We start from the raw sequence: 25049 nt of genomic DNA, 5'->3' as shown, positions 1-25049 counted from the left end.
TCACTTTAACAGACTATCTTACTCTCGCCTCTCAAATGGGTAACTCAGCAAACATTTGGATACACGCTCTCCCCACAGCGCTCTTCTCTCTCCTAGTCCTGTGCAGTCTTTTAAATTGTTTAACTTGAAAATTGTTCAGTGTGCACCCCACCCCGTTAAGAGCCTTTCAAAGGTATATCTGCACAAACAGACGACAGTCTTTCAGAGCTGACTGGATTTTTGTGGACTCGGGCTTAAAGCACCTGATTTCTTTTCACAGTAAGATATAGGTCGAAAAGAAGACAACGGGTTGAATTTTATCATCTTTTCTGCCAGCAAAAAAAGGAAAGAGGGTCATCTTTGACCACTGTGAAATCTGTGTGGGTGACCTGTGTGGACAAAAGGCATGTTGGTTGGAGAGCTGCAGTGAGGACACAAATTGGGTGAAATCAAGGAGAAAAGCTGGTAGGATCCGACCCAATGCCTGGTGAGGACTGGTGAGACCGGTGGGCACTCACGCATGCACACACACACACACACACACACACACACTCACAGACAGGAATTTCTGTTTCCACACAGCGAAGAGTTTTTTAAGGCCTATTTAATTGGTGACATGACAGCTTTTGTTTAAAGAATATCTTATTTTTTGTACAAAAACATTTCTGTTCTTTTTTTAAAAAATTAGTTGCTTAGTTAGTGGTATTGCCTGAAATTTTACCCACTTAACTCACATTGTTTTGCCCAACCCTAGAGTTCCTCTTGTAAGGGCACTCCTACTCTACCATGCTAGTACCTTGGTTTGGTCTTACCATTCTGAGGATGGCCTGGTGATTAAGAGAACAATCCTAAATAGGTCTATCGAGAGCCCAATTAGGTGGGACAGGATCATGGCATAAAGGAGGGGGAGAGGAGTGGTTTGTGCTCTTGAAAATGGCACGGGGGGGGGGGGACAATGTCCATTTTTTTCTTTGACGGTCCATCTGGAAAAGTACCTCCCCCCCAGTACATATACCTAACAATGAAGGCAAGCTATAATCCTGAACACCAGAGACTCCATTAGCATGCAAAGTGTTTTCCTTTAATAAATCCAGCCTCTTAACATCTGAGACTAGGGGTTTCCAATAGGGTGGACAACGCCACTATTTCTAGGTAGCACTTCTCATTTAATATATTTATACAGCCATGGCTCACGTGAAGGATTCCAGCAGCAGACGTGGAAAGGAGGCCCTAACCGGTGTGTGTGTGCCCTGCTGGGAAGAGGTTGGAAGGTGGTCAAGGATAAGCCCTGCAGCTTTATGGCACTTCTCCGGGCCTGGCCAATACCCAGATCTCACTGGCTGTGGATCATTTATTAAAAATTTTCTGCCCAGCACTCCCAGTGCAAACGCTCCCAAGGCAGCTTCCAATGAAAATAATTAAAATACTACAAAGTGGAAACACACAGCCGGAAAGTAAAAGGAGCTTCCAGGGTTGAATCCTGGTTTTGTTATATTTTTATAAAATGTGGATAGCAGAATATCAGGCTCCAAATCTCCACTGCAGCTCCACAAAAGATTGGCATAAAAAGCCCAGTGCTATGAAATCATTACAACTGGCAAAATACATAATAAGATCAAAAGTGTCAGCTGCACTGAAACTGGAACAAGGAGAGGAAGAAAAAGAGATCAGCAACATCGGAATCCCAAAAACAACGGGCTCAGCAAAGAACCTGGGGGAATAGGAACGCTTTCAACGGGCACCTAAGGCTCAATAAGCTTGGTGAAGACTGAGCAGCTGCGGCCACGTTCTTGCAAGCTGAGGTACCACAACAAAGAAGGCCCCTTTGCTGCTCTCTGTCCATTTTACTTTTGATAGCAAGGACACCCAGAATTAAAGCCTGTGTAAAAGTCCTTCGTAGTTGTGCACATTCGTCAAAAAGCTGGCCTTCTTTCAAGTAACAGAGTGATATGAGGCCTTTAAAGGTAAGAATCAGCCCTTTGGATTGTGCTAGGAAATGGATCGGTAGCCTGGGATGTTCTTTCAGAAGTGTACAGATAAGTGTGCAACTCCCAACTTGTGTGACATGTACTTATTTGTTTACTTCTTTGATATCCTCCTGACTTCCTCTCCCAATGGGGACCTAAGCAGCTTGCATCATTCTCCTGCCTTCATTTTTATCCGCACAACAACACAGAGGGAGGGAGGGAGGTTAGAATGAGCGTGTGTGACTGGTTTCCCTGGCAGAGTGAGCATTCCAGCCTGGCCTTCTAGATCCTACTCTGACACGGAGGACTGCCTTGTTTGGCAAAGCGGCGCCGTTGCTCCCTCTAAAAAGAAGCGATGTAGTTGAACCAAATCAGGCCATACCTCAGCTGTGGGACATGGCTTTTGGACCCAGAACAGTGACGCTGCCAACCGGACCCTGTTCTGGCTCTGCCTCTGGTAACTGCCAGTCACCTTGCCGCAGCAGTGGGCGTCGCACCTTGTGTGCTGGCCCAGGAGGTAGCCTCTTTAGTGAGCGGAAGCTGCCGCTGCTGCCGTGCCCCTCCTTCGGGTGGAGCCGCCTCTGTGGCAGAACGCTTGTTTCTTCCCTTTTATTTGCTCACAAACATCTTCACAAGTAGAGGTTGTGTTGCATTTGGCACTGAGGCCAAACAAGTTGCCTTCCCCCATTGCGGTGTATTTCAACTTTGGGGCAGCTGCCAAGAGGAAGGCACCACGATTGGAGAAAGATCCAGCTTTGTCATGAGAAATAAGCAGCATCGCCAGGGTGAAAAACAAAATTGCTGCATTTTTGAATGCTCCCACCTCAGGCTTGGAATGAATTTAAATCTGAGCTCTGCACTCTTTATTCTAAGACAGATGTTTAAAATCTTTTTAAAACTCCTGTAGGAGCTGTTGAGATGAGATGTTTTAAAAAACCAGAAAATTCAAGAAAATATGATCCTTTGTAGAATTTATTGCTTCATGGCAAAGCAACTAGGTTTTTCTTGCAGCAGTAGCAGAGGAGGAATCAGTCTGTCCTTCAGTTTGGATTGTCCCCTTTTTCTGTTTCACCTACCACAATCCCAACTTGAATAAAATTATTTATATTTGTACAAAGAGTTTTAAAAAAAAACCTTTGTAGATTCTGGATGAAGAAACCTTGAGTCTTTGTGTGTAAATTACACACAAATACAGCAATTATGAGTATCAAAGATCTGCCGCGTTCCCTTTTTGTAACTATGGCAACACATACAATAGGGAAGTGCCCTTTGGAAAGGCAAAGAGGGGTGTTGCATGAAAAGGAGCGTTTTTCTCTAATTAGGGTCCATGTAAACATTATTGTTTATAGTTCATTTTGAGAGTGGAGTGGCAAATATTACTTTTGACTGTTCAATTACTGTTTCCATAAACAATTACACAGGATGAACTTCAGCCAAATGTTCTTTGGTCCCCTTTGTGGTACTTCTTTGACCCCCCCCCCCAATATTACTCTTCTGGGAGGGTATATGTGGAATTATTATGCAATCATGGAGTCTGATCTCTGAAATAAAATTCAACAGTCTAATGTTATGAAGAAAAGTGGGGAAGGGAGCAATCCATGCATCCTTTTTTCTGTTGTGTAGCTAGAGTGTGGTGATAAAGGCATCTGGTCCAAGGAACAAAACTGGGTGGGAAGCTGGATATCAAATATTGATAGTTATTTAAGCAATGCGGAATGATGTAATGTTTCCAGTGTGGAATAACAGCATATTTTCTTGATGCGTTAAAAAGTCAATTCCTAGAGGCTTAAGGCTCAAAGGCCTAGGATGGCAGGACATAGCACCTCAGCAATGTGTTCACAAATGTGTTTTCTCAGGTAACATAAAGTAGCTGAAGAGATTTGTAGAGAAAAATTGCTGGGCAGGAGAAAATGCTTAACTTGCCAGTAAGGTCCTTTTTTTCTCTACCAGGATATATATCTACTAGGGGAGAGATTTAAATGACATGGGGGCATTTGCATGGAAGACGCATGCTTCTAGTACCTATCAAAAGATAGAGGAGAAGATGAAATATACAGTATGAGCGAGGGAGGGGGGACAAGCCACAGAGGAGCCACTGGGAGTGAGGCTGGGAAGCAGAGGCCAGCAAAGTTTGCCCGCTGAAATCCGGTGGATCGGGGGAGCAGCGTGTTGAAAGTGTCAGGGTAGCAAGAGGGTGAACTAAGGACAGCACAATGGCACTAAAACACTCCTGGGACTGAGAGAATTAGAGCCAAACTTAACATTACTTTTTCACGAGTTCATAGGGTCAACAACACCTGCAGCCACACAGCTTCTTTTTAAAAAAGGAGAGCCCAAATGGGCTCAGAATGTCACCAAAAGTGGAGGGAGGGCTCCTGCCTTTCCTCCAAGCCATTTTTCCATGTGAAAACGCTGCGTGGGGGGGAGTTATTTCCCCATTTTTCCTGTTCCATGAGGAGTATTCTGTGTATGTGGAGCAGCAGAAATGGATAAAGATCTCCTCCCAGCACAATTTTCAGACAGGGGAATGGCTTGGGGGGGGGGGGAAGCGGGAATCTTCCCTTCCCCCAAAGCAGCATTCCAAGCCCATTTGAGCTCTCCTTTGGAAAAGAAGCCATTCCCTGCAGCTGCTGTGTGGTTGCGGGGAACACATGACACACTCGTAAAAAAGTAGCGTTTAGTTTGGCTCTTACTGATCTAGGTGGTGTGGAATGGTTGTAATGTTTTAACCAGAGTGCAACAAAATATTAAAATCTGCCTGGAATGCCATCTCCACCCCCACCCCCAGCCCCGGCATGTAAAATTGAAAATTTTTAAATCTTGCATATTTATGTTTATTGTTTATCTTCACCTCAGTGTGTGTTTTTTTAAAGAATATCTTCATTTCTTTTTAAAAGGAACCTTTATCTCTATCAAGTTTACCTTTGTTCTCGGTTATTGTCCTAAGCTTGTGTGGGTTGAATACCCAGGCTCAGTTCTATTATTATGTTTACAGTGAAGCCAATAGAACAAAACAGTCATTACAAATTAGATTCCCCTTCCCCATGTTCAAGGACTGTGTGTGTGTGTGAGAGAGAGGGTTGTGAAATACTTGGTGCTTGGGGATACTGTCTGAGGAGGGTGGAGTATGGGAACGGAGAGGGAGTTTCCCAGGGATGGGATGCCATACAGCCAGTTTGGTGGAGTGGTCAAGAGCGGCGGGACTCTAATCTGGAGAGCCGGGTTTGATTCCCCGCTCCTCCACTTGACGCCAGCTGGGTAACCTTGGGCTAGTCACAGCTCTCTCAGAGCTCTCTCAGCCCCACCCACCTCACAGGGCGTTTTGTTGTGGGGATAATAATGACATACTTTGTAAACTGCTCTGAGTGGGCATTAGGTTGCCCTGAGGGTGGTATATAAATCAAATGTTATTATTACTATTATTATAGACTCTCCAAAGCAGCCATTTTCTCTGGCAGAACAGATCTCGGAAGTCTGGAGATGGGTAGTAATTCTGGGAGTTCTCCAAGCCCCACCTTGGCAAACCTGTGGTGGTCCGAGGATGTCTTCAGAAGCAGTGGCAGAAAATTCTACTAATTCCACCCACTGCAGACCCCCACTTTGCCCCTAAGGTAAAGTGGGGGTCGCCAGTGCTCTAAGGGCCCACTGCCACCTAGGCAGGCTTTTCAGTGGGCTGCAGTGAAAGGAAAACAGGAAAGCCCAAAGTCTGTGAATCACTGAACCCACAGTGTTCTTGGATTCTTGGGCACCTTCTTTGGGGGCAGAACTTTGGGAGGGCAGAGTTTGGGAAGGGGAGGGGCCGCAGCAGAGCAATGCCCCTAGGGCCCACCCTCCAAAGCTGCCAGGGGAACTGATCCCTGTCGCCTGGAGGTCAGTTGCAATTCTGCTAGAACTCCAGGCTTCCTCTGTGGATTTCACAAAACATATACACATCCTTTTTGGCCCAGCATTATTTTCTACACGGAGATCCCTCATGTTGCTATCTATGGGCATACTTATACCACAGACATGCAGTGCAATATTAATAGCGCTTTCCTGGGAATTAGACCACTGATCAGTATTCTGGGTACTGCTGTTTAGGATTGCTCTAGTTTTTTCCTCTTATAGGAAACACTGGGAATTGTCTTCCTGTGAGAGAGGTTAGGAAATCTCTTAACAGGTTTCTTAGCCCTCTTACCAAACTACAATTCCCAGGATTCCTTGGGGAGCCCATAGTTCAAAAATGACATGAATTTGCAGTATATTCCCTAGAAAAGGGTAACGACAAAAAGTGTTGCAAAGGAAGCCTTGAGGATCTTTGTGTGCCAATCATATTTAAGAATGCTTACAAAGGCAGCCACTGGACACAATGTTATTCCCAAGGCAAAGATTTCACTTCCCTATATCTAATATTCTGGAGGGGGGGGGGAATCTGATGATTGCAAACAACGAAGCCTTCTATCTGTGTTCCTCGCAAGTGTAAGCAAGCTACTAGAGTTGCAGATTGCTTGTCATTTTATGAGTCTGAGATCTCAGGAATTTCTCCTCCCTACTGCTGTGATCATTCATTCTAAAAATTCTTTGTAGTTAAACATATGGTCATGATGATCTAAGGTAACAGAGAAACCAAAACTTTTCATTGTAATACTTGCCCTTTGCTTTCTTTTGGTGGCACTTGTCCAGAAAAATACTGAGTGACTAAATCCAGAGTTAATCCTTAAAAATGTTTGAATAGTTACTTGATATGTGATCTCTGGAACCAGCTCTTACCTCATCTGGCAAAGATCAGAGGCTCTTATTTTGGACTACAGTCTGCTTGAAGGCAAGGTTGGAACAGAGGCAGAGTGTGAACGCAGGGATCCATTGTCATGTCCTTTTCTGGGTATGACAGCCTAGATTCAGTCTAGATCCGGTCAGTCTAGATTCAGGATTGAGAGTGAAGCCATCTTTTCTAGGTAGAAATTATACTTCTGCCTGTTATCTGGTATGTGTTGGGCATGGCTGACCTGAAGAGGGCTGGAAGACGTCTAGAAAGACACTGTCATAAAACACGCACAGAAACGGATAGAACTTGCTACAGAACACACTGGAGGATCTATGAAGCGGAAATGAAAGCGGCAAAGAAACGTTACTTCTCGGCAACCGTTGCGTCGGCTAGTTCATGACTGTCGCAATTGTTCAGGGTATCCAAACACCTTCTAACCCCTAAATCTGAACCTTTACAGACCCAAGAACAGACAATTAGCTGTGAGGCCTTTGCTAAGTTTTTTTCCTGATAAAAATAGCACAAATAAGCTCTGATCTAGATGCTAGCTGCAAAACAAACGAGATAGAAGAAATGCTTAATACACCATCTGACCTATATTTGGATTACTTTGAACCAATTACAATGACAGACCTTAACAGGATCCTGGCATCTATGAAAGCCACTACTTGTGCGCTTGATCCTTGCCCATCTTGGCTGTTAAAATCAAGTAAAGATCATGTAAGTGAACCACTGATATCTATTGTAAATCAGTCAATAACTCAGGGCACCTTCCCCCGGCCGCTCAAAGAGGCAGTTATCCATCCGCTAATTAAAAAGCCATCTCTAGACAAAGCTGATGTAGCCAATTATTGTCCAGTTTCTAATCTGCCCTTTCTGGGCAAAGTGATTAAGGGAACAGTAGCTGACCAACTCCAGATCTTCTTGGAAAACTCTAGTGCTCTGGACCCTTTCCAGTCAGGATTCAGACCAGGGCATGGGACAGAGACAACACTAGTAGTGTTAGTGGATGATCTCCGTATGATCATAGACAAAGGCCATGCCTCCTTATTGCTCCTCCTGGATTTGTCTGCAGCCTTTGACACGGTAGGCCATGCCATCCTGTTGAGGCGTTTATAAATAGAAGTGGGCATCAAAGGATGTGCTTTGGACTGGTTTAAATCATTTCTCATGGAACTGACTCAAAGGGTTGCCATCGGAGATCAGCTTTCTCCAGAAAGGGAACTATCTTGTGGGGTTCCACAGGGCGCAATCTTCTCTCTCATGTTATTCAACCTCTATGTAAAAGCTTTAGGAGAACTCATTTGCAGCTATGGAGTTGGATGTCATCAATATGCAGATGATACCCAAGTCGTATCTCGCTATCCAGGTCCCCATAGGATGCAGTAGAAATCTTAGATCACTGCCTCACAGCTCTAGTGAAATGACTGAAAAATAACAAATTAAAATTGAACCCAGGCAAGACTGAAGTGATGCTTGTTGGGAAGTCAGAGATCTTGAAAGACATTGTACTCCCCACTTTGGATGGAGTCTGTCTGACCCTTGAAGACTCAGTTAAGAGCCATGGGGTTATACTGGATCCATCTCTACTACTAGAAAAACAAGGCAACCACAAAAAAAGCCTTCTACAATCTCACTCTAGGCTGGAAAATGGCTTCTTGCCTCGATGTGGCTGACTTGGCCACCTGGATCCATGCTATGGTAACATCAAAACTTGACTATTGTAATGCTCTATATATTGGTCTTTCATCTAAGTTAACTAAGAGGCACCAATTGGTGCAAAATGCTGTGCTTGACTATTATCAGAAGTGAGCAGGAGCTTGAACATCACTCCCATCCTACAGTCACTCCATTGGCTACCTATCAGTTACTGTGCTCAGTTCGTAATGGTTATTACATACAACCACAGCCTTGGTCCAGCATACCTATGGGACTGCCTCTCTCCCTATGTCCCTCCACAGCAGCTTCACTCATCTGAATAGGGTCTCTCGCAGGTGCCAGCCTGTACATGGGCGAAATCAACACACAGCAGCCCATACATGGGCTTTCTCTGTGGTGGCCCCTACCCTATGGAATGGCCTCCCCGAGGAGGTCAGGAGAGCCCCCACGTTCCTGGCTTTCTGCAAACAATGCAAAACTGAATTATTCAAAAACACCTTTTTTCTCGGCTAAGAGGACAGTATTGTAGGAAAGGGGTCCCAGATGTTTCACTAATGTGTTAGGAACCCTAGATTTTACCATTATGTTGCCTTTCATATTATCTTTTGCTTTAAATATGTACTCCTATATCCTACCTGTGCTTTATGTTGTTCAATGGAAGTCCTAGAATGGATTACGTTCTGTTTCAGCAATTCCTCAACCCCATACTGGATCCTTGCTAATACTATATCTTGGTAAACTTATATTCTTTTACCCCATGACATTGTCTATGGAAATGTCCTTGACACTGTATGGAAAGGCCTACCCTTGCTCTTGCTACTGATTGTACTAATCTCACACTATGTGATCCGCCTTGAGTCTCAGTGAAAAAAGCGGAATATAAACAAACGAATAAATGTTGTGTATTTTGGCCCTCTGTCAGCTATGCAACTTTGCCTGTCTTTCTTGTCTTGACAAATGATGGCTCTATAATTCTGCCTGCTTTCTGAGTATACCAAAATCTGCCTCCATCTGGGCCGATTCCAGATGACTAACCTTAAGGCGTTTCATGCCGCCCTCTTCCGGATCGCGACGGGGAAAATGCGAAATATCGCGTTTCCTCGCGCGAGTTTTGCGCGACGACGTGCAAAACTCGCGCGAGGAAACGCGATATTTCGCATTTTCCCCGTCGCGATCCGGAAGAGGGCGGCATGAAACGCCTTAAGGTTAGTCATCTGGAATCGGCCCTGGTCTGCATGTGAGACTTCCAATTGCCTATAAAACTGGTACCTTTTCTGTAATGTGGCTGAAATTTGTCAGGGATGGTCCTTTTGGTGAAGGGCAGAGTCACTGAAAACATCATCTGAGCTAGATGGAAAACAAAGAAGTTTTACCCTAACTGTATGTGATGCTCATTAAAATGTGTACTCCCTTGACACCAGTGGGAAAATGGGGGAAAATGCAATAATGGATTGGATGGGGATTCAGTTTTTAAAAATTGTTTTCTCTTAAAATCCACACCTTTACTGATTGTTTAGCAGAGAACAAGATTAGGTGTTTCTGCTAAAACAATCTGTGTCATGGCTGAAACTTAATCTTTGCAGCTCGTTTAAGTGTTTGTGTGAAGGTTTCCATTACAGGGCCTCAAAGCTGACTTGCCTTATCATTTATTGACGCAGCTTCGCTTTGGGCTTTGCTTTGCTCCTGTACAATTAGTACCACACCATGTTATTTATTAGCTAATTAAATGGCTGGCCATTCAAATTCATTTTTCCTGTGGATCCTAAATTATTTTTTAATCCCAAATCAGTCTTTCTGTTCATTGTAAAAACCAAAGAAGTCAACAGGGTGGGCATAGTTGTGGCAGTACCTGCATTTTAGTTCTTTAGCAGTGGCCATTGAAGTGCTAGTGGAGTTGCGCCAAACCATTTGACTAGCCCGACAGCACACGATTTCCCACTTTAAAGGTGCCCTGTTATTTATTTCGCGGGCATAATTGCCTGGTGTTTCTTGATGTATTACAGTGTTTTCTTTTTAGGTCTTCGGTATACAGGCAAGTACCTTTTTCCTGCTTGGATGGGATTAATATAGTTCAAACTCTGTCCTTTGCCAAGCAGCAAATAAGGATGAAGGAACCTGCTGAGGCACCTGTTACATATTCCCCACCAACTCCCTTCATAAAGCATATGGCAGATCTGAAGGCCTGTATGTTTCCTTCGCAGCCCCTTTTTAAAACTTTGTTGTTGTTGTTGTTGTTGTTGTTGTTGTTGCTGCTGTTGCTCCTAAGCAGAGGGCCTGCAGGGAATCATGAGGGGAGGCTGATAAAACAATGTGGGAATTTCTCCCTCATACTATAGGCTCTTCGCAGCTTGATTGGTCTACTTTCCTTATCTATTCCTTTCACCGACTCAGCTGTTCTTAACTTTCTGTCTCTTGAACTATGCTCAGTCCTCATTTTAAAAAAGGGGAAGATATATAAATAGTGTAGGAATCCTCCCCAATGGATTTCCTGTCAAGGTTGGTGCCCCCTTCCTAGTTGGGTTGCCATCCTCCATGCAGGGCCTGAAGTTCTCCTGGAGTTACAAGTCTGGAGATGCTACAGAGATCAGTTCCCCTGGAGGACATGGCATCTTCCAAGGTGGGGCTCTATGGAATTACACCCTTGCTGAGCTCCTTTTCCTCCCCACATTCCGCCTTCCCCATATCTCCAGGAATTCCGGTAGCCTGTGTTGGTAACCCTCCTTCAGGGACTGGACAAGGAAGGTGCTATTCACTGGTTGGAAGCCAAAATGCAACATGCCTTCTGACCTCCGTTCAACAGATTGCCCTCCTCCTCCTCCTCCTCCGAGGGAGGAACTGCTGGTGGCCCGTGTTTGCTGCTTTCATGATGGACAAAAGCTCTCCAGTTTACTATTTGATATATGATGGGGAATTTTAACCAAACACTCTTAAGCAATTGTAGATTTTCCCACTTCTGAGAAAACAACTCAAGGCATAAACTTGGGAATCATGGAAAAAAGGGAATCAAGGGAAAAATGGTATCTAATTGCATACAGAGAAACAACATCACCTGCCTTTTATACCTTTTCAATCATCCCGGAAAAGATTGTGTACATTTCATAAGATCTCATATAGTCCTGTAAACAAATAAGTCAAAGTACATGATCTTCTGGACAGTGGAGAGTGACAGGTCATAGTCAGCAATTAAAATAACATAGCAAGAATAACATTTCTGGCAGGCATCCTTAATTTCAAAACATAACTGGGAAAGAATCCTCAAGGCTGGGACTGAATATCTCTAGACAGAAACAAGTTTTAACTTTCAGCATATAGTGGAAGTAACTCGCTGTGCCCTTTTCATGGCCATCATAGTAGAATGACATGATAATTACTGCAAGAACATAAAATATAAAACATGCGGTACAAAGAAGGATTTTCTCACAGACTTTGAGCAGCCCTGATCAATGAGTTTGAATTGTATAATGGGGCTATCCCAAAATTCTCTAACCATATAGCAGAGGCCCAACAAGTAAGGCATGGAGGCCGGTGCCTCCGCGTGACGTTCCCTCCTACTGCTGGTATTCAGAGGTTCCCTAGAAGGCATTGATGGGCCTCTCCTCCTTCAGTTCGTCCAATCCCCTTTTAAAGCTGTCTATGTTTGTGGCCATTCCTACATCCACTGGCAGTGAGCCAATAAAAAAGTGTTTCCTTTTGACTGTCCTGAATTATGGCCCACCAACTTCACTGCATGCCCCTGAGTTCTAATGTTATAAGAAATTGTGCAAAAGCTGTCTCTATCCGCTTCCTCCATCTTCACTATAATTTTATAGGTAAAGGTAGTCCCCTGTACAAACACTGTGTCATTACTGACCCATGGAGGGGACATCATATTGTGACATTTTCTGGGCAGACTTTTTGTTATGGGGTGGTTTGCCATTGCCCTCCGCAATAATTTTATAAACCGCTTTTAAATCTCCCATTAGATTAATTTTTCTGACACCCCCAGACTGTTGTCTGGGGGGGGGGAGCTATTTGAATCTCACAGCTCAGCTTTGGAGAGTTGGATACTTCCACCTGCTAGGGTTATTTATTCGTTTATTTAAGGAGTTGTATACCGATTTTCTCTCCAGAGAGACACAAAGCAGCTAACAACAGTACCCCTCCCCCCCAAAGCCCAATATAATTAATGCATCCCAAAAACCCCAAACATCATTTTTGTGGGGTGGGTGGGTGGGGGGTCATCTGGGCTTCTGTGGCAGATTCACCTGCAGGCACCGGCTGTTAGCCACAGACCAAGATCCCTTTAGCTCACAGCCCAGGGCTTATACTTCTGGCCACCCTAGAGCTTTGGAATGGGGAGGGAGAGACAAGCGCAGCTGGAAGGCCGTGCGGCTGGCTTGACCCCCTTCAGCAACTCCCCCCCCCCCTGTGCGCGGAGCCTTCCTGGGGCCAAGCTATGAGCAAGAAAACCCAAACCAGTCAAGTCAGGCCTGGCTAAGTTTTACTTATTTTAAAGGCACTAAAGTAGCTTAAGCACATTTGGATACCAATAGCTTAATTCTGTCTTCTCTCCTTTGTTTTCTAGTGTATATCAGTTCTAGTGTATCATTTCTAAAAGATAATGAAAGCCTCATCTTTGTATTCACGGTTCGGTAGGACATTTAATGATGCTAAAGTTGTGTCTCCCACTCCCGTGTCCCAATAAAATGCAAATTTGTTCATTTTTTTAAAAAATACCAAACTCTCTCACATATGGTTTCTGACAGGAACAAATGTGTCCAACCTTGTTAAGGAGACGGTCAATGCCTCCTTTTAGTATGACAGTTTTAGGAGAAATCTCCTCTTCTGGGAATATCCAGAGAACTGGCAGTAAAATAAAGGTTTTATTTTCCTCCTCCAGCACAGAGAGACGAACCTGACAACAGGCTCAGTTTTAATCTGGATCCTCCTGCAAGCCTCGTCTCCCCAGTCAAAACAAGGGGGCTCCGAAGTGAGCAGTCAGCGCCTCGCGGGTTTCAGCAGCTCCTGTCTAGCTAATCTTTCTTCCCACAACAGGCAGGCAGGCAGGCAGAGCGATCTCTCTCTCTCTCTCTCTCTCTCTCTCTCTCTCTCTCTCTGCACCAGAAGTATTTGCGTACTGCCTTTCTGCCACATGGCACTCAAGGCAGCTAACAGAGAATAAAATCAACCCGATAACAGTAAAGTCAGATGATAAAACCATCATAGTAAAACCAGTTTATCTGCAGAAAATAGCCCAAAGCAACAGCACCAGAGATTAAAACAAAACTTTAACCCTTGTCAAATGCCTCCTGAAATAAAAACAGTCTTGAAAAGATGTTAAGTTATGAGGGAGCAGATAAGCTTCTGAGGGGAGAAATTTCTAGAGCACAGTAAAATAAATCACATTAAGCCACAATACATATCCTCCTGCAACCAACACATACGCAAAAATAAGAAGACCCAGAAGGACAGCTCCACTCAGCGGCCTGCAGCCAACCCTCTCCCGTGGGCCTCCTTTCGGTTTTTCTCTCTATCCAGGGGGCAAGAAAATGAAAACCCATCATTCTTGAACTTCAGTGTACGGGGAAAGCATCCATGTTCTACCTACAGAGTGGGGATGGGGTGGTAGGACCTTCCTAGCTGGGGCCAAATAGGTTCTGCCCGTGGTTAAAGCCGTGAGCAAGGGCGCGGGGGAGGCAGTGTTCTTTTGGGACCCCCCCCAGCTCTTCTAGTTGAATTAGCTGCCTCTCCTGTTCCATGTCAAAGCTACGAGGGTCTTGGCTGCTCCGTCACTCCTCTTGCTATTGCAATGAGCGAGTAGGACGAGGGGCACCGATGGCAACGTGCCTCTCCCCAGATCTCAGTGGTCCCCTGCTTCTGCTGGCTTTCGAAGAGTGGGGGGAGGCAAAGAAGCCCCTTCGTCATGCTCCTCTCCTGCCACTGCTGCCATTGAGGCCTCTGGCAGTGGTGAAAACTTTGAAGCTTAACCCAGTTCGTGTTCATGAGGTGCCGGTAACACATTTCTAGGCACAAAGGCAGTTGCGATACTCTCAGCCACTCGCTGGATTAAAGGTTCTTTGCAGATCTCCTCAAAAGGCAGTTTCAGAAGGGGGGGGGCAGCAGATAACAAAGTCCCTCACCCCGTTGCTCTTCTGCAGCCACAGGGTATCTGCTGGACAGATAAGACCCACCTTGCTGTTCTTTACATAGGTGTTAATCAGGAATTATTTCTAGGGTTGCCAACCTCTAGGTGGTGGCTGGAGATCTTCCAGAATTACAACTCATCTCCTTGCCACAGAGATCAGTTCCCCTGGTGAAGATGTCTGCTTTGGAAGGTGGACCCTATGGCATTCTACCCTCCTGAAGCCCCTTCCCTCCCCAAACCCCACCCTTTCCAAGCTCTGCCCCCCCCCCCCAAATCTCCAAGAAGTTCCCAACCCAGAGCTGGCAACCCTAAATGGTGCAAATTCTGTCAAGTTCAAAAAGCAGTCCCAAGAGCTTAAGAAAGGAGGAGACAGTGTGTGTATCGGATCTGAAAGATCAAGAGCGATCCATATGTTACAGCGCAGATCTGAAATCTGGCCTTTTGATACTATTTGGTCTTATGTTAAAATGGGCAAAATGAGGGTCTACAAATTTGATTTAAGTAATGACAGTAGGAAGGTAGCAGGATTTTACCTCTTTCTCCCTATACCATTTCCCTCCTTCTGAATCTGTTATTAGTCCTACAAGGAGAAAGTGGCACCCACTCAAAATCACCTGCATGGAGGGTCGGCAGCTCTGGGATCTCAACAGGGTTGAATGCCATACAGTCCACCCTACCAAGGTCTGATCTCTGTAGCCTGGAGACCAGCTGGAATTCCAGGAGATCTCCAGGCCCCACCTGGGGACTGGCAACCCTACCTGCTCGCCTTGCTCTCCACTTCTTTCTCATCCGTGTGAAGTCCAGAACACAGAGGCAGCACTGCCAGAACGTCTGACTATGCATAATCTTTCCATAGGTTGTTGCCATGATGGCCTCAGCAAAGATGCATTGCATGTTTCTATGAAATCAGATTTCACCTGTTTGCCCCTCTCTGTTCCTTCTCCCTCCCTCCCACTCACCCTCTCTCTTATTTCTTTTTTCTTACTTCAGAGAGTTCTAAACTGCAAAACGCGGGTCGTAAACAATCCGTCTCAAGAAGCCTGAAGCATCTCTTTCATTCTTCAAACAAGTTTGTGAAGACTTTGAAACGGTATGTCTGATACACCAGACCACCAATTATCCCACTGAAACTCCCCAAAGTTTCTCCATTACAAAGCCCTGGGTCTGAACTCAGAAATTGCTTAGCACTAAGAAAAACACACATCTTTTTGTGTGAGAGTGGTAGTTGGAGGGGTCGCCATTCAGGATATTTGAGGTCCTTTTCAACTGTCTTTTTAATAATTTCTAGTTCTTCCTCTTAAAATAAGAATCTGTTCAGTAGAAAACTTCCAATTAACTGACTGCCCCCCCCTGCAAGTTCCCAACATTCTGCTCAAAAAGTTTAATGGCATAAACATTATAGACAACTATATTTTAAAAATCATTTATGGTTTTATTAAAATTAATTAATTTAATGGCATCAGGATGATTTCATATAATGGTTGTTGGGGGTTTCATATAACTTTAAAACTTTGAAGTCCCATTGACCTCAAAGGAAGAGATAGGCACATGCTTTATTCTTCAATCGAAATTTTAAAAAACCTGTCACCTATACCCTGCCTTTGTCCCCAGTGGGGACCCAAAGCAGCTTACCTCATTCTCCTCTCCTCCATTTGATCCTCACAACAAGTCTGTGAGGTCGGCCAGGCTAAGAGAACATGACCGGCCAAGGTCACCCAGTGAGCTTCCATGGCAGAGGGGGGGATCTGAATCTGGGTCTCTGCCAGTCCTAGGGTGGCAGTCCCTGGCAGTAAGATCCCCAAGTCCCTCACAGCAAGCAGGCAGGTGCATTGGTTGAAGAAACTTTATTTGGAGATTTATTCAGTTCAGGTATGCTCTCATAGGTAGAAGTTGGCAGAAGTAGTTAGTCAAACAATAAGACTAAGGAAATAGGGGAACGTTGTCCTGCCCCTTTGCATTCAGGTACAAAACCGAAAGAGTTACACGGGAACAAAGCAGTTTAGTCTAGACAAAGTACAGAGTGGAATCATTCCCTCCTGTGAAAAGAGACATTTCAGTACACAGCTGCAGCTTCGGCCCAAGGCCACTCAGAAATGAAAGTGCATATTTCTAAGAGATAATAAAGAGGCCACTGGCTCCACTGGAAATTAGTATTAGCAAGATAGACACCTTCAGATGAATTATATAAGATGCATAAGATACAGTATTGAACTTTGGCATTATAGCAGTATAAGATGTAGTGTAAGATTTACAACACGATGATGGCACGGATGCTTATATCACTCTCAGTATAAAATGCAGAATACAACAATGGCGTGGATGCTGTCATACATGACAGTCTCCCAGATCCTAGTCTGACACTAGGGACAAGTGGGACTGAGAGGTGCTGGATCATGTCCTTTAACTGAAACATTTTCAAACACTTGTAGCAAGATCCTATGAAGACGAAGGCCATCATGGACTAAAAAGCTCCCAGAGCCAGGTGAGGGGCTACTGTTGGGATTCGATTGCTGTTCTAGATGGAGCTAAGCTGAGTGTTGTCAACACATCCAGGTGGGGCTTGCAGATTTCCCAGAATTACAGCTGATCTCCAAACTATAAAGATCTATGCAGGAGTAGACGGAGAAGTGGGGAAAGCCCTGGAACAAGTCAAGCTGGGCGGCCCCTACAAGCCAGCCCCGAAGGGCACTCAGCTTAGTAGGGCTGATGGCGGGGGGTGGGGCATGAGCTCACCCACTGCTACATTCCCCAAACTGGAAGCAGAGCAGGAGGAACCAGTGAGCGAGATGACACCAAGTGTGGTGGGTGATGAGGGGTCTGGGCCGAGGGCTCGTGAAGCTCGGGCAGAGTTGCGGGGCTTGGCTCTGCTGCTCCCAGTCGCCAGTGGTGTCCTAGGGCAGTGCAGTGGCCCACCAGGAAATTTCACGGGAAGTATTTGCCCCTGACTCTACAGTATTATAACCTGCTGAGGCCCCACCCCTCCTCAAACATTGCCCTCCCCAGGATCCACCCCCAAATCTCCCGCAATTTCCCAACCTGCAGTTGGAAATACTACCTAGGCCTTTATTGTTATTGTTGCTGTTGCTACATGTTGTAGTTTAGTTCAAACCTATCTCATTACTTAAAAAGAAATATAAAGCAACTTACGTGAATAAAATGGAGGAGAGGAGAATTATGTAAGCCACTTGAGTCCCCATTGGGGAGAAAGGGGAGAAAGGTAGTGTATAAATAAATAAACACATAAAAGATATCCAGTTTATAAAACAACCAGGTCAGAACAATAAATTAGGCCCAGTTTCCAGGTTTCTGCTTGGTAACATGATGACTAGCATGAGTAAAATGATGTAAAAGATTTAAAAAAAAATCCTAAGCAACGTGTTCTTCCCACCCCTCAGAGTCCAGAAGGTTCCACATCCCAGGAATCCTTGCTGACTTTCTAAGAGAAGCCAAGAAACCATATCCAAGTCCAGTAATTAGAAGGACAACCATAGACACACAGACAGCTAGACTGTCTCCATTGTTTCAGATGGTTTGGCATCATAACCTGGCAGAAATATAAAGCCTTGCCCCTCATGAATATAATGTGAATGTTCAAAATGCTATGGGACAAAGCGATCTTATCAAATCATCACAGAATTCTGGTGGTGGGTTTGTGAGGTGGCATGGTAGCAACTCAGCACATCAATGGCACGTAGTAACTTTTACAAATGAACAGATACGTCAAGTGTTAAAAGAAAGCGTCCCATGATAAGTTTACAATTAGTCAAAATGAAATAACAATACCAATTAAGATTCGATAGAGGAAGCAAAACTTCTCCACCGCCCCCATCCCACATCAAAATTATAGCCCCCAACGGAGGTCCTGGGGGTGAATGATCCGTCATGGACACTGCTGGAGGAGCAAGTGGGAGTCAGTAGTGGGAGGGGGGACTGGCGGAAATCACCCTCCCCTCTTCCCCCCACAAAAATGCTGTTCCGTCAGTGGAAGAACTATTGTGCCAACAGAACAGCAACTTAAGATCCAAGCCAATAATCCAATTATACCATAATTATCACTGTCAGCTCAGCCCAAACCCACAGCAAAACAGAATTGCCTTAGTTAGCCTCCGAAAAAACCCCAAAGACTATGTTTGTCTGGCCTTATCTGGGTGGAGAGTGGGGGGGGGGCGGATTCTACAAGTATGATACCTCATATGGCAACTGGAACGAGACTTACCTAGCACAAGTGGACTTTTGCAGCAATGTTGCTGGTGACATAGTGACGTCACTTCTAGCATGACCCAGAAATGACATCACCGTGCATTCAGCCAAAACTCATTCAATTTAACCATAGAGTTTGGGGTGAATGCTAGAGTGTCACCTGACACAACAATGTCACTTCTCAGTCATGCCAGAAATGATGTCGTGGAGTCTGGGAATTCCAATTTCCTTCCCCCATTTCTGGAGCTATTTCCTCCCATAGCCCAGCAGAGCTACAGCAAGCAACTCCAGCAGAGGGTGGGAGGTCTCTCGTCAAAGCGAGAGGCCAGGTCTCCCAGGTGCCACCACAGAAAATATCGTGCTCTACGTAGCCATCAGCCTAACCACTGAAGTTCTAAACTCATGGCAACGGCTTTTCCTCATTAACTCTAAGGACAGGGAGACTCTCGGGGGAACTGATACACGGTTTGAAACACCCAAATTCTTTAGTAAATTAAAAGTTTCAAAACATGCATTTCATGGAATTGCTCATAGGCAGACAGCCAGGTGGCCAGTGTCCCTTAGAAAACTCCCCCTTCCCATTTCTTCCAGAGAAGACCTGAATTGTAATAAAATCTGGAAAACAGAATAGTTGGCGATGAATGCTTTCCCAGAGTTGGTTCTTCTATTGCTTTACAATGACAACTATTCATGGTTAAGGATCAGTAAGATTTAAAAATCAGTATAAAACCATTCTAATGCTTGTTTACCAGCATACCCAGGTTTGAGATCCCTTAATATTTTTGGCTGTCCTCTCTAACCCCATTTAACCTCCCTCCCTCTGCATCGTGATGCTTTGGTCCCTGTGAATGGAAGTTATACATGCCGGATTATGTCTTCTTTCATCACCAAGAGTGTTCAGTTTGTTTTCTTCTTCTTTGTATTTTCATAAGAGCTTGGTTCTTTCCAAAGAGCTCCCTGAGGGTTCTTCGGTTCACTAAATCCACTGATTAATGTATGTAACTAATTGCAAGTGTAAATATTTAAAAGGAATGAATTTTATGTAAACAGTTTTCGCAGATATGTTGGACAAAATGATGCTCTGATGCAAATCCAAAGTAACCCATTGATTCAGGTGGTCTTCATGTTGAACCACATGGCTTTTAATCAAAGGCTCCCAGGGATTGTCTCTGTGGTTTCCAAACTGTGTTCTGGGGACCTCTTCAGCCAGTTTTATCAGTGTTCTAGTGCTTTCAGAGTTTAAACCACTTCAGATACGTAATTGCAGTAATCCTTGTGACAGCCCTATAAGGTAGGCCAGTATTATTATTATTCCCATAATGCAGAGGGCTGGGTTCTTCAATGAACAGATCAATAATAGCAGATAAGCTTTTCCACACACAAAAATAACTGGTTTGTCCACTCCTGCTTTTTCCTCCTACAACAAGTAGCTACAGAGGAATATTCAGTGTCATTTAGACCATTTTATTTATGCCTTAAGATTTTTATATCCTGTACAGTTAATGTTAGACTGGATGGAAGTTGACATAATTAGATTCACCACAGAAGGTTTTTCCTCTCATTGTGGCTGCGAGAACATTGTTACTGGGTAAAAAAAATAGTCTTGCGAGGAGAACAAGAAGTGAAAAGCTGGGGCTTCTTCGTGAGCAAAACCATCTGAGCTCTGAGGCCCAGCACACCTGGTGATTCCCTACCAACGTTGTATTCCCACAAATACACTTAGAATCCTCTGCAATGCACCAAGGTTCCATGACAGCCAGCCAGAGGATGCCCCCTTAACAACAAGCCTGCGAGGAAAGGGTTTCCTGAAGGTAGAAAGCTGGGGACACGGTGGTCGCGGTCACATACTGATATATTATATTCATAGTCATTTTTATTTCTAATGGCAGGAAGATCTGAATTGCATGTTGCTACTCATCCAACAGTATTCCCCCCAAAAAGTGTGTGGGGGGGATCTTAAGGTTGTTTTTTTCAAACAGACAAAGCAGTATCAAGTACCTACTTTTATAAAGCAATCTTACAGTAGATTACAAAACATCCAATAATAATGAAGTTTCTGGGAGATTCTCCTTCTCTGGTACAAGAAAGTAAATTCTGCTTTTTCAGTCATTTACAAAGTCAGATTAGACTAAAGTAACGACCCCTTCTGGCTTGGCTGTAAATGAACCTCTGGCCTTCCCAGAACACCCCTGCAACTAATCTTTCCCTGTCTTATTTTTGGTTCCAGAGGGCTCTACTTAGCTGTGATATTTTATTATAAAGACAACATGTTAGTAACCAATGAAGATCAGATCCCCATTGTGGAAATTGACGACTCTCACACCAGCTCCATTATGCAAGATTTTCTGTGGTTCACAAAGGTACAGTAGCAACCTGTCATTTCCCCCATGTGACTGAATTCCTTGCCTGAGTCAGCGTGGTGGCTTTGGCAAAGCCTGTAAATGAATATTCATCCTCGTGTCTTCAGTGCAGTCCCACGTGGGAACTGCGCATACACAGGCCAGACGTGGACATTCTAAAGCTCTTTAGCCACCGCGGAAGAAAGATGTCTCCTCCCTAGCTCCTTGATTCCGATACGGTCGAGTTCGGGCCTTCAGATCCATGGCAACAAAAGCTCTGTTCAAGAAGAGTTTGTGTTATGGAACCAAGATCGCCCAATCTAATGGGCACAAAAAAATGCCTTCTTTGTCTGGGCGAGAGCCGTGAGACCATAAGGTGTGCAGTCTGCAAACAGTTTATGCCTGAGGTGCACCCTGAAAGGGCGTCAAGCTTAAAAGCTCTATGGGAGTCAGCCCTGAAGGGTGCATCCAACTTTGACCATGCAAAGGCCACAGAGAAAGGACCGCAGTGCCCAGAACACTGCGGTCCTTGGTTCCTCCTTCAACCTTGGCTCCCAGTGCCAATAAAGAGGGCCAGCCAGCTCCAGTGACTCAGTCTATGGTTCCACCTCAGTGCCAACTGGAACCACCATCTAAAAGGCGAAGCTTAAATATAAACATGTCAAGAAACAGCTGACTTCCAAGTCACATAAGAGTAAGAAGTCCACCTCTTTGGCTCCTGCCATTTCAGTGGCCTCAAGCCACCCCCCCACCCCCCGTGGTTCTGAGAACTCTGTCTCCAAACCCTAGAAGGCATTCTGCCTTGGTTCCATCTCTATCAGAGGGCGAGATCCCAGAGTATGTTGGGATGACAACGGCTACCTCTCCCTTGCCTCCTTTACCTGTATGATTGGTGGAACAGCTCATGTCTTCTTAGGAACCATCCAAAGCAGACAATTGCCTGGACATTGCTTCACATCATAGACGGCATCGGTACCGCTACTCTAGTTACAGTTCCCCGTACCATTACTATACCTATGGGTTTGAGGGATCTCCTGGCTTATACCCACCACCTCATTATTACTTCCATGAGAAGGATGCCTACGTACCAGTTCAAACTGAACTGAGATATAGTCAGGTCACTCCTACACCGGTCCCTGGGAATGCCGCCGCACTGGTTCCAACTGTGAACTCAGCACCACAGTAAGACCATGACTCCGGAGTCAGGTCGGGTATTGCATTAGAATTTTCCCCACCAAAGTTCTTAACAGAGGATTTTGTTGTATCTCCAAGCGAAGATCTTCATCTTTACACAGAACAATTAGTTTGAATGTCGAGATCTCTGGATATTGAAGTGATCTGCTCCATTCTGACTTCTTCAGATCCAGTATTCAAGGTCCTCCACTCAAAAGCCTCCAGGCTAGTAGCATTCCCAGACATGCAAGGCATGACGGATGTCACCAAGGACGTACGGTCCAGGCCACCCTCCGGCAATTTCTAAGAAACTCGATAATATGTATAAGATGGATCAGGAAGAGTCAAGCTTCCTTTTCACTCACCCTTGTGCCCACTGTATTGTCACCGAGTCTCTGCAGGGCAAGCGCCTTCACAGAAGCACAGGCCACTTATCTCCAATAGACAAGGAGGGCAGGAAATTAGACATTCTGGGCAGAAAAAGTTTATGCCTCCTCCACTTTAACCATCAGAATTGGCAACTGTGAGGCCATTATGGCTAGGTACCAGCTCTTTGCATGGGAGAAGATTGGCCCGAATCTAACTCTGCTTCTTGACACTAAGCAAAGGCTGGCAAAAACTCTACAGGGAGAAGCTCTGCAGGCTTTCCAAACAGCAGATCAACACTGCCAGACACACTGGGGATTGCTCTGCTAGAGCTACGGCCTCTGCAATAGTCATTCGTAGTCATGTGTGATTCAGGACCACTGCTTTGGCCGCCCATCATAGAGTGAGAGCAGAAGACCTCCTCTTTGAGGGCACTGACCTCTTCTCCTCAATCACCAACAAGGGCTGTATCCGCCTGACAAAGGGGCCCCATCAGTCATCTTCCCCTTTGGTTCCAACCCAATCTAGATGGAGGTATTTCCGATCTAAATTGAAGGATGGTTCCAAATCTCCAAGCGATCAGTCCAGAGCCAATAAACAGGGCTTTGCACACCAAGCCATCCCTGTCTATGTCTGCCAGCCATTTTCTTTCTTTACAAGCATGGGAATTGATTACCCAAGGGGCATGTGTGCTGTCCATAGTCTGTCAGGGCTACTGCCTAGGATTCAAGTCAGGGCCCCCATCATTCCTCCTCTGCTGACCCTCCTCCCCCTCCTGCTTTATTATTACAGGAAGTGCAATCTTTGCTGCAAAGGCAGGCTATAGAAACGGTTCCAACCTTCAGTTCCATCCTTCCGTATTTTCTCCTGCTATTTCATTGTGAACAAAACATGGGGAGGCTCCCATCCCATTCTTGACTTGTGTGTTCTAAACAGATTTATAGCTGCCCAAAAGTTCAGAATGTTATCCTTGAAAGACGGTTTGCCCCTGTTGGAAAGTCATGTTTGGTTCATTACTGTAGATTTAAAAGATGCTTATTTCCATGTCCCAATAAATGTTCGTTACAGGAAGTTCCTCCGTTTCCAGTGTGGCTCCAGGGCCCTCTCTTTCAGCTTCTCATCAGCTCTCCATGTGTTAACAGAAGTCATGGCCATGGTAGCCAGCCATCCCAGAGAGAAAGGGCGTGCCATATTCCCTTACCCCAATGCTTGGCTTCTTGTAGCCAAAACCAGAGGAACTCTGTCTCACCACATGGCTTTGGCTCAGAAGGTCCTGCCATAGTTGGACTAGATGATCAATGCAGAGAAGTCATCCCTGGTTCCCAACCAAAGAGTAATGTTTGTGGGGGCGATTTTGGACTCCTCGTTAGCCCTTCCTCTCCTGACTCCAGAAAGGGCAGGGAAATTTCTCCAACGCTGAAGTGCAAACCAAATCCAAAGGTTGTTAGGTTTTACAGCCTCTCTGACTCTGATCATTCCATTTGGCAGACTGAGGCTTTGCCCCCTACAGAACTGATTTGTCAGAGTGCTTTACCCGCAGCGCCAGCACCCACGCAAGCAGTTCTCGGTCCTGAGGATCATCCACAGGTCTTTGAAACGGGGAACCTACACTCAGAACTTATTGGTAGGGACTCCCTTTGGGTCTCTCCCCGTTCAGGTGTCAATATGCACAGATGCCTCTCTGTCCAGATGGGGGACACGCTCAGGGACTGCCTCAGGGAGTTACGTCCCAACAAGAACCCACTACGCCTACGAATCTCCTAGAACTCAGAGCAATAAGGTATGCTCTGAAAGCTATGGTTTGCCTAGTAGAAAGCAAGAATGTCCAAATATGCACAGACAACACAACTGCCAGGCATTATTTGAACAGGCAAGGGGGCACAGCCTCCCTGACCCTTTCCCAAGAATCTTCACAAATTTGGGAATAGGCTATCCAGGATCTGGTTTCCCTGTATGCCATTCATATAGCAGGCAAGGACAATGTGCTTGTAGATGCACTCAGTCGGTCCAAATCGCGTAACTACGAATGGTCCATCCACATGGACTTCCTTCACCCTGTGTTTGCAACGTGGGGATATCCCACTATAGATTGCCACAGACCTCAACAAGAGATGCCCCCAATATTGCTCTTGGGGGTGGGGGAAGGAAATTGTCCCTCAGAGATGCTGTTCAGATTCCATGCTCAGACACGCTTCTCTATGCGTTTCCTCTGCTCTCTCTAATGACTCTGACACTCAGCAAAATGACACTCGGCTATTGCAGTAGCCCCTTACTCTCCGAGGCAAGTCGCCACCCTACACCAAATGGCTCAAGGCAAAGTCTAACATTTCCCCCCAGTGCCTCACCTACTACAGCCTGGACACACTGAAGTTGACAGCTTGGCTCATTAACTTCCTGCATTGAGAGCCAAGCTACAAGTGACGCCTGACACAGGTTGGACACTTGTCAGCTTCCCTCAAGTTTTGATGGGAAATGTAGGCATCCTGGTCTTGCAGTTG

The 25049-nt window shown here is 45.2% G+C and overlaps 1 protein-coding gene across 1 annotated transcript in view; it reads left to right on the top strand.

The window, feature by feature from the left end:
- Positions 1-25049, top strand: part of ANKFN1 (ankyrin repeat and fibronectin type III domain containing 1) — a 221764-nt gene that overhangs the window by 105289 nt on the left and 91426 nt on the right. Inside the window, exons 8-9 of the mRNA XM_054978644.1 lie at positions 15464-15563; positions 20901-21033. Coding sequence (XP_054834619.1) covers positions 15464-15563; positions 20901-21033 — 233 coding nt within the window. The remainder of the gene's footprint in view (positions 1-15463; positions 15564-20900; positions 21034-25049) is intronic.

The sequence above is a fragment of the Eublepharis macularius genome, chromosome 4, assembly GCF_028583425.1.
Source record: "Eublepharis macularius isolate TG4126 chromosome 4, MPM_Emac_v1.0, whole genome shotgun sequence".
Lineage (NCBI taxonomy): Eukaryota > Metazoa > Chordata > Lepidosauria > Squamata > Eublepharidae > Eublepharis > Eublepharis macularius.
Note: the sequence above shows the minus strand (reverse complement) of the source record. Positions and strands in the feature narration are given on the sequence as shown.